Below are 10534 nucleotides of genomic sequence, written 5' to 3' on the forward strand. Positions count from 1 at the left end.
TTAGGATGATGCACATTTAAAATAACGCAATTACCCATCGTACGTGCGTCCACCACTGGAGCTATGCTACTTTAAAATCATCTGGGTTGATATCTCATTTTTTTTTAAACTTCCTTTTGTGTTTAGCTTGTTGTCCTTCCAACGCACATCCGATTAGCACGGTTAGCTACGTACGATGCGCGAAAGAGGGTCAACATACGTGTGTAATAATCCTTCTTGAGACGGCTTCGGAATCAGTCCTTTTTATTTCCACTCCACAATACACTTTACTCACTCACTCTCCGTTGCTGGCAGACAACGGAGAGAGGACAGACTTCGCACTAAGTCCCCACCGCGCACGTGGCACCCAGAGCCCCCCGTCCGCGCGTGACCCTGCTCTTGTCAGTTTCCAGTCTGCTCCCGATCGTTCTCTCTCACTCTCTCTTAATCCCTTCGTCACGTGGTCCCCCCAGCCAATCGTTCATGGACAGCTTCGACCATTCTCGATGGTTCCCTGTCAATCCCGGGACCACGCCCCTCATCCGGCTCCCCATTAGCTGGGGCCCCGAATGGCCAGGCCAATCACTCCTGATGACATGCCGTGATCACGCCTGGGCCATGGTCCCTATCTCAACCCTTATTGGCTACAAGCAGGACCGGCAAGCCAATCCCCACGTGAACCCTCTATGGCTGTTATTACACATGTATGAACACATATCTACATGCATATGTCTGTGTGTACGAAGAACTATTTTTTTTGCACACTGTACGTAGCCAACCCGCGCTAAATCCCGAGGTCCGGGAAATAAAGCGGAGAATGCGGTCGCCCTTCGGGATTTTAAAGATGGGGATTTGTCATCGAGCCGTCAACCCCAGCGGTTTCCACCAGGTTGAGTCTCGAACAGTCAACCCCGATGGTGTCCACCAAGTTGAGTGTCGAACAGTCAACCCCGATGGTTTCCACCAGGTGTACCAGGCCTCGGGCGACGAGGGCCTTCTGGGCGGTCGCAAGCAGAAGATTCATCTCCAGCTGTGGGACACTGCTGGCCAGGAGAGGTGACCTCACCACCACCATCATCACCACTACTACCAACTGACGTCACCACCACCACCACTACCAACTGACGTCACCACCACCACCATCACCACTACCAACTGACGTCACCACCACCATCATCACTATCAACTGACTCCACCACCACCACCACTACCAACTGACGTCACCATCATCACTACCAACTGACGTCACCGTTACCACCACCATCACCACTTCCAACTGCTGTCACAATCACCACCACCGTCACCACTGTCACTCTTATCACCGCCACCGTCACCACCATCACCAACCGCCACCACTGTCACCACCGCCGCGGCCACGGTCACCCACTACCGACATCGCCGCCGCCGCCGTCACCGAGTAGCGACCGCGACGCTTCTGCCCCACCGTGTGCAGGTTCCGCAGCCTTACCACGGCGTTCTTCCGCGACGCCATGGGCTTCCTGCTCATGTTCGACCTGACGAGCGAGCAGAGCTTCCTGAACGTGCGCAACTGGATGGGTGAGTCCGTGGGAGCACCCACCACGTGACCCCCCCCACTCCCCCACCACGTGACCCCCCCCCCTCAACCCTCGGGCTCAAGCACGGGCTCCGTTGAATCTTCGACGGCGCCCACGTGGTGCATCGGCCACGTGGCCCCCCCCGATCCCATCGACTCGGTCGATGGTTCGACCCCATTGGCTGCATGGAAGGTTGTAAACCGGGGAGGGTCGACGGTTCGGGGTGGGGTGGGGGGGTCTTTTGCAGGAGTGACGATTCGTTGACGTTATTCGGCCGCTCGTCGCTAGGGGTTGCTGTTGAGCGACCATGAGAACGCCACCACCACCAGCGTCATCATGCAGCACGTCGTGCGGGGGTTCGCGGTTTACGACGTAGCCCACCCGTTTTCTCGTGTGTCCCGCGCGCAGAGCAACTGCAGATGCACGCGTACTGCGAGAGCCCGGACGTGGTGCTGTGCGGACACAAGTCGGACCTGGAGGACCTGCGCGTCGTCTCGGCCAAGCAGGCGCGCGAACTCGCGGACTCTTACGGGTCAGCGCTCAACACTGCACCATAGACTCAACACTGCACATAGATTCAACACTGCCCATAGACTCAACACTACTCATAGACTCAACACTGCACATAGACTCAACACTGCCCATAGACTCAACACTGCACATAGACTCAACACTGAACGTAGACTCAACACTGAACGTAGACTCAACACTGAACGTAGACTCAACACTGAACGTAGACTCAACACTGCACCATAGACTCAACACTGCCCATAGACTCAACACTGCACATAGACTCAACACTGCACATAGACTCAACACTGCACCATAGACTCAACACTGCCCATCGGTAAAGCACTGCACCTCCGACTAGCGCGGAATCCGACGAGCAATGAAGCTCTTTGTCACAGTATGTCCAGGAGGGACGTCTGTGTCGCAACATGCACACGACACGACACACAACATGCACACGACACGACACACAACATGCACACGACACACAACATGCACACGACACACAACATGCACACGACACGGCACCCACCGACCAACGCGGAAACACAACACGGGCCAAGCTCCGACATCCGGAACCCGCGGGGAACTTGGCGGTGCCGATTGACCAACTCCGCCGGCGATCTGCCGGTTTAATTTGACACACAACAACAACAACAACAACCGCCATTCGCCACTAAGTGGCGGTGACGTCACCACGATGCTTGTGCCAGGCCAAGTGCACCTTGAGGCTATCACGTGAAGTGTCGAACGCCCGCTGGCAGGAGGTCACGGGGCAGACCCAGCAGGTGCCACGGGTCGACTGACTGAGATGACTGAGATGACTGGCTGATGAAAAAACACAACAACAACCGCCATTCGCCACTAAGTGGCGGTGACGTCACCACGACGCTTGTGCCAGGCCATGTGCACCTTGAGGCTACCACGTGAAAGTGTCGAACGCCCGCTGGCAGGAGATCACGGGGCAGACCCAGCAGGTGCCACGGGTCGACTGACTGAGATGACTGAGATGACTGATGAAAAAACACATCAACAACCGCCATTCGCCACTAAGTGGCGGTGACGTCACCACGACGCTTGTGCCAGGCCATGTGCACCTTGAGGCTGCCACGTGAAGTGTCGAACGCCCGCTGGCGGAAGGTCACGGGGCAGACCCAGCAGGTGCCACGGGTCGACTGACCGAGACGACCGAGATTTGACACGCACGCACGGCGTCACAGACGAACGCGTCACACGACACCGCACGGGGAGCGGAACACTCTCACCGGGACACCTTCCACCCCCCCCCCCACCCCCACCCCCACCCCGTGTGACCGACGTCCCTGACGTCCCCGACGGCGCGTGCAGGATGCCTTACTTCGAGTCGAGCGCCGCGTCGGGCGCCAACGTCGCCGCGGCCGTCACCGCGCTGCTCGACCTCATCATGAAGAGGATGGAGTCGACGCTCGGACGCTCCACGCTGCCCGGCGCCCACAGGGGAAGCGGAGGCGGCCCCGGCGGGGTCTTCGCGGACGGCGCCGGCGACGCCAAGCGGAGTAAATGCGCCTGCTAGCCGCGCGGACGGCACGCTGGCCCAGCGCGGGCCGCCCCGGGGTCTGCGCGACGCTCCGTGCCGTGCCTCTCCCGCTCGCTCGCTCGCTCCGGAGACGCCGCTCGCCTGCCCTACGCGGCCGCAGTACGCAGAGCGACGGCGGAAAAGATATCCACCTCCTCTCCACCTCTTCTTCTCCACCTTCTCCACCTCCTTCTCCACCTTCTCCTCCACCTTCTCCTCCTCCCGGGTAGCCCTGTTGGGACGAGTGCCGTTAGGCGGCCGTAGCCCCCTGCGATGCTGGAGGCAGCGTGGGTCAGCGTCCGCGAAACGCAACCGGCCGCCTTTGTGTTCCCCCTGCTGCTGCTTTTAGTTTCCCTCCGATACCTTGGGGTTAGGCGCCAGTGACCAGGTTTCGGGTAACCGGTTGGCCTTGAGCGGGAATCGAACTCGGGCTACGTAGCGCAGCGCGCCCGCCCGCTGCGACGTGTTCAACACGCAAAGGCAAAGGTCCCGCTTCCTCCCCGTGTAGCCTGCGACGGACTGTCGGGGCAAGTGCTGTTCGTAGCGTGCAGCACTTGCGAAGGCCGGCACGGCACACGAAGTGGGGGGTGGGGTGGCCGGCACCGCGCCAGCCGGCCAGCTGCCAGGCGGGAACTCTAGGGAGCAGGATGGAGCAGTCTCGTTTTCAGGAGTGACTTGGGTCCTCGAAATGACAAGAGGGAGAGAGAGAAAAAGTTTGGGTTGTCGAAGGCGGGGAGCGTAGACATCGAAATTTGTAATAAATATCAGCCCACACGTTCTGCTGGATGTGAGTGAGCGAGCGCCCGTCCGTCCTTACCTCCCTCCAGCCAGCAAAACTTTTAAAAGTAATATTAATACGAAGCGTTTGCAAAAAAAAAAGACCAAATTAATGCAGATGCAAAGCAAACCGAATAAGTTGACACGTCACACAACACGCCGTCACGCACCACAAAGACAAAGATGCGCCGCTTGCTCGCTAACAGCACCAGCCCCAACACGCTGCGTGGGCTACCCGCGGCCATCTTTGAGTTGGCATTCACGACCACGCAACACAACAACAACAAAAACAATGGCCGCCGTTCGCCGCTAAGTGTCGACGACGTCGCCAGCCCGTCGCCCTTCCCCCCCCCAGCGCCTCCGATTATCGCGGTTGGCTACGTGCGGCGCGATGAGGAGTCCGATACACACGTGCTCGCGAACGGCGCGCGGCGCTTGCGCCAGGCTCGGTGCGCTATGCCACCGCAAAGAACGGTCAAAGGCTCGTCGGCGGGGAGGCCGCGGTACGTCACCACCCCTCGGTCCCGCACGCCGCTTTGGGTTCCTGCCGAGTGATCGCGATCGCTCGGTCGGCATCCGCCGTGGAACCATGGTGGGTGGGTGGGGTGGGGGGCTGTTGGGGGGGGGGGGGCGGTTGGGGGGGGGTCTCTTCTTTTCTTCGCTCCGTTCAACGCCGCCACTGCCGCTGCTGCCGCCGCTGCTGCTGCTGCGAGGACTTCTCAAGACACTTTGGTCCTCGCGTTTCAGACTCTGGTGAACTTCTCTGGTGGACTCTGGTGGACTCTGGTGAACTTTGGCGGACTCTGGTGGACTCTCCTTGAGGAGGAGCACACACGGACACACGGAAGCCCCGTGACGGGTTCGAACCCGTGTCCATGGCCTTTCCTTAGCGCGGCGCTTTTTCCCTCCTGAAGTTGCACGGAGCGTCTGCCCAGAACAAAAAAAAAATGCATGCGACGTTGGCTCAACGTTTGGTTGACGTTGGGTCAGTGTTGGTCTGACGTTGGACCGACGTTGGACCGACGTTGGTTCGACGTTGGTTCGACGTTGGCTCAAAGTTTTGTTGACGTTGGGCCAGTGTTGGTCCTGGCCCGACGTTTGCCTGTGTCCTGTGTCTCTCTCTTTGTCTCTTTCTCCCCCTGCGAATGTGACGACGTTGTCGAAAATCAGCGGTGGTGCCGTGCCGTAAATCAAAGTGAGCGGCTCATGGCGGTGCAGGATTTAAATTTAAACTGAACTATAAACTCCACGGTAGAGGTGTTTTTTGGGGTTAGATCACATGAATATAAACGTGTCGTTAATGCCTCCACCACCACCCGACACAGCCGACTAGTTAAGGGGTTTGTCACGTCAACAGAACGTGGCCAATTCGTTACTAGTACAGCACTAACCGGTTGTGTGTTGGAGTGTAAACCCACTACAACATTGACAATTCGTTACTAGTACAGCACTAACCGGTTGTGTGTTGGAGAGTAAACCCACTAGAACATTGACAATTCGTTACTAGTACAGCACTAACCGGTTGTGTGTTGGAGTGTAAACCCACTAGAACATTGACAATTCGTTACTAGTACAGCACTAACCGGTTGTGTGTTGGAGTGTAAACCCACTAGAACATTGACAATTCGTTACTAGTACAGCACTAACCGGTTGTGTGTTGGAGTGTAAACCCACTACAACATTGACAATTCGTTACTAGTACAGCACTAACCGGTTGTGTGTTGGAGTGTAAACCCACTACAACATTGACAATTCGTTACTAGTACAGCACTAACCGGTTGTGTGTTGGAGTGTAAACCCACTACAACATTGACAATTCGTTACTAGTACAGCACTAACCGGTGTGTTGGAGAGCCAAGCCACAACATTTACAATCTGACTACGACGTTTCACGACACATTTATATTCACGCAATCTAACCCCCCCCCCAAAAAAAAAAAACATGCATTATGGATATTGGTCGCGAAAGCTAATCTAAACTATAAATTCTAGATTTCGATTTAAAGCTTTCGTGACGGCAGGGATTCATCTTCTTGGTTCTTTATGTATATCTATGTTCCCACCGTTTTCTCTCTCTCTTTCCGTCATCTGCATCTCTCTCATCGTCGCCACATCCGTGTCTCTCTCCGTACCTCTCGTCCCACATTTCCTTGTCCGGTACCGCTTCGAGCATCTCACTCGGAGCAGTTTATGCATTTAAAAAGCGGGGGTGGGGGGGGGGTGGTTGGTTCGGAGGGGGTGGAAGGGGTTTGGGGGGCCCTGCAAAAGTAATGAATGCAGAGAGGGCCCCCCTCAATCGGCCGGCACCACCACTGACACCCTGGAGGGGGGTGTGGTGGGGGCATTCTGTTTGCATCACGATTCCTCGCTGACCTCTGTCTCTCGCCGCCGCTGCCGCCACCGTTGTGACTGCCGCACGACTTGGAGAGTTACTCGGTTTGCTCAACAACAACAACAACAACCGCAGAACACCTCGCGCTGTCCGCCTCCTGCGTTCGCTCCGTCGCCAGCCGCATTGTTTCTTCTTCTGAATCTCTGTGGAGGTCGCCGAGCGATGGAAATCCCAGCGCATTGTCGAAGCGTGGAACTCGGGAGGACCGGGAAGGGTCAGGGGTCAGATCTTCACAGAGGTCACCGCGACTTAGCCCGTCCAACTCTGTGTGAATATATGGGTCTCTGTGTGAGTCTATAGGTCTCTGTGTGAGTCTATGGGTCTCTGCGTGAGTCTATGGGTCACTGCGTGAGTCTATGGGTCTCTGCGTGAGTCTATGGGTCTCTGCGTGAGTCTATAAGTCTGTGTGAGTCTATGGGTCTATGTGTGAGTCTATGGGTCTATGTGTGAGTCTATGGGTCTCTGTGTGAGTCTATGGGTCTCTGCGTGAGTCTATGGGTCTCTGTGTGAGTCTATGGGTCTCTGTGTGAGTCTATGGGTCTCTGCGTGAGTCTATGGGTCGCTGCGTGAGTCTATGGGTCTCTGCGTGAGTCTATGGGTCTCTGCGTGAGTCTATGGGTCTCTGCGTGAGTCTATGGGTCTCTGCGTGAGTCTATGGGTCTCGGCGTGAGTCTATGGGTCTCTGCGTAAGTCTATGGGTCTCTGCGTGAGTCTATGGGTCTCTGCGTGAGTCTATGGGTCTCTGCGTGAGTCTATGGGTCTCTGCGTGAGTCTATGGGTCTCTGCGTGAGTCTATGGGTCTCTGCGTGAGTCTATGGGTCTCTGTGTGAGTCTATGGGTCTCTGCATGAGTCTATGGGTCTCTGCGTGAGTCTATGAGTATCTGCGTGAGTCTATGGGTCTCTGTGTGAGTCTATGGGTCTCTGTGTGAGTCTATGGGTCTCTGTGTGAGTCTATGGGTCTCTGCATGAGTCTATGGGTCTCTGCGTGAGTCTATGGGTCTCTGCGTGAGTCTATAAGTCTGTGTGAGTCTATGGGTCTCTGTGTGAGTCTATGGGTCTCTGTGTGAGTCTATTGGTCTCTGCGTGAGTTTATGGGTCTCTGCGTGAGTCTATGGGTCTCTGTGTGAGTCTATGGGTCTCTACGTGAGTCTATGGGTCTCTATGTGAGTCTATGGGTCTCTGTGTGAGTCTATGGGTCACTGCGTGAGTCTATGGGTCTCTGTGTGAGTCTATGGGTCTCTGTGTGAGTCTATTGGTCTTTGCGTGAGTCTATGGGTCTCTGCGTGAGTCTATGGGTCTCTGTGTGAGTCTATGGGTCTCTGTGTGAGTCTATGGGTCTCTATGTGAGTCTATGGGTCTCTGCGTGAGTCTATGGGTCTCTGCGTGAGTCTATGGGTCTCTGCGTGAGTCTATTGGTCTCTGTGTGAGTCTATGGGTCTCTACGTGAGTCTATGGGTCTCTATGTGAGTCTATGGGTCTCTGTGTGAGTCTATGGGTCACTGTGTGAGTCTATGGGTCTCTGTGTGAGTCTATAGGTCACTGCGTGAGTCTATGGGTCTCTGTGTGAGTCTATGGGTCTCTGTGTGAGTCTATGGGTCACTGCGTGAGTCTATGGGTCTCTGTGTGAGTCTATAGGTCACTGCGTGAGTCTATGGGTTTCTGTGTGAGTCTATGGGTCTCTGCGTGAGTCTATGGGTCTCTGTGTGAGTCTATGGGTCTCTGTGTGAGTCTATGGGTCACTGCGTGAGTCTATGGGTCTCTGTGTGAGTCTATGGGTCTCTGCGTGAGTCTATGGGTCTCTGTTTGAGTCTATGGGTCTCTACGTGAGTCTATGGGTCTCTGTGTGAGTCTATGGGTCACTGCGTGAGTCTATGGGTCTCTGTGTGAGTCTATTGGTCTCTGCGTGAGTCTATGGGTCTCTGCGTGAGTTTATGGGTCTCTGTGTGAGTCTATGGGTCTCTGCGTGAGTCTATGGGTCTCTGTGTGAGTCTATGGGTCACTGCGTGAGTCTATGGGTCTCTGTGTGAGTCTATGGGTCTCTGCGTGAGTCTATGGGTCTCTGTGTGAGTCTATGGGTCTCTGCGTGAGTCTATGGGTCTCTGTGTGAGTCTATGGGTCTCTGCGTGAGTCTATGGGTCTCTGTGTGAGTCTATGGGTCACTGCGTGAGTCTGTGGGTCTCTGCGTGAGTCTATGGGTCTCTGTGTGAGTCTATGGGTCTCTGTGTGAGTCTATGGGTCTCTGTGTGAGTCTATTGGTCTCTGCGTGAGTCTATGGGTCTCTGCGTGAGTCTATGGGTCTCTGTGTGAGTCTATGGGTCTCTACGTGAGTCTATGGGTCTCTATGTGAGTCTATGGGTCTCTGTGTGAGTCTATGGGTCACTGCGTGAGTCTATGGGTCTCTGTGTGAGTCTATGGGTCTCTGTGTGAGTCTATAGGTCACTGCGTGAGTCTATGGGTCTCTGCGTGAGTCTATGGGTCTCTGTGTGAGTCTATGGGTCTCTACATGAGTCTATGGGTCTCTATGTGAGTCTATGGGTCTCTGTGTGAGTCTATGGGTCACTGCGTGAGTCTATGAGTCTCTGTGTGAGTCTATGGGTCTCTGTGTGAGTCTATAGGTCACTGCGTGAGTCTATGGGTCTCTGCGTGAGTCTATGGGTCTCTGTGTGAGTCTATGGGTCTCTGCGTGAGTCTATGGGTCTCTGTGTGAGTCTATGGGTCTCTGTGTGAGTCTATGGGTCACTGCGTGAGTCTATGAGTCTCTGTGTGAGTCTATGGGTCTCTGTGTGAGTCTATAGGTCACTGCGTGAGTCTATGGGTCTCTGCGTGAGTCTATGGGTCTCTGTGTGAGTCTATGGGTCTCTGTGTGAGTCTATAGATCGCTCCCTCCCCTCCCCCCTCTCCTTCCCCCCTCTCCCCCTCCCCCTTCCCCCCTCCCCCCTCCCCCTCTGTCTCGCCCCCACCGGTCTACGCGCCAAGCCACGCGGACTTTGGTCTCGCGTGGCGCGGCGATGCCGACTTCGCCTTCAGTGAGCAAATCTTCATCATCATCACCATCATCATCATCACCACCATCATCACCATCATAATCACCACCATCACCATCATAATCACCACCATCATCACCATCATCATCACCATCATCATGACCATCATCATGACCACCATCATCATCACCATCATCACCATCATCATCACCATCATCATGACCATCATCATCATCATCACCATCACCATCATCACCATCATATTCACCATTATCATCACCATCATCATCACCATCATCATGACCATCATCATCATCACCATCACCACCATCACCATCACCACCATCATCACCATCATCACCATCATCATCACCATCATCATGACCATCATCATCACCATCACCATCATCACCATCATATTCACCATTATCATCACCATCATCATCACCATCATCATGACCATCATCATCATCACCATCACCACCATCACCATCACCACCATCATCACCATCATCACCATCATCATCACCATCATCATGACCATCATCATCATCACCATCATCACCATCATGACCATCATCATCACCACCATCATCACCATCATAATCACCACCATCATCACCATCATCATCATCACCATCACCACCATCATCACCATCATCACCATCATCATCACCATCATCATGACCATCATCACCATCACCACCATCATCACCATCATCACCATCATCATCACCACCATCATCACCATCATCATCACCACCATCATCACCACCATCA

The 10534-nt window shown here is 54.8% G+C and overlaps 1 protein-coding gene across 4 annotated transcripts in view; it reads left to right on the forward strand.

Annotated features, from left to right (window-relative positions):
* Positions 1-10534, forward strand: part of LOC144736144 (ras-related protein Rab-27A-like) — a 36421-nt gene that overhangs the window by 15299 nt on the left and 10588 nt on the right. For all 4 annotated transcript variants that reach the window (XM_078618718.1, XM_078618719.1, XM_078618720.1 and 1 more), the window contains exons 3-6: positions 947-1035; positions 1433-1536; positions 1944-2067; positions 3393-3580. In XM_078618718.1, the coding sequence (XP_078474844.1) occupies positions 947-1035; positions 1433-1536; positions 1944-2067; positions 3393-3580 (505 nt within the window). The remainder of the gene's footprint in view (positions 1-946; positions 1036-1432; positions 1537-1943; positions 2068-3392; positions 3581-10534) is intronic.

The sequence above is a fragment of the Lampetra planeri genome, chromosome 59, assembly GCF_965212315.1.
Source record: "Lampetra planeri chromosome 59, kcLamPlan1.2.h2, whole genome shotgun sequence".
Lineage (NCBI taxonomy): Eukaryota > Metazoa > Chordata > Hyperoartia > Petromyzontiformes > Petromyzontidae > Lampetra > Lampetra planeri.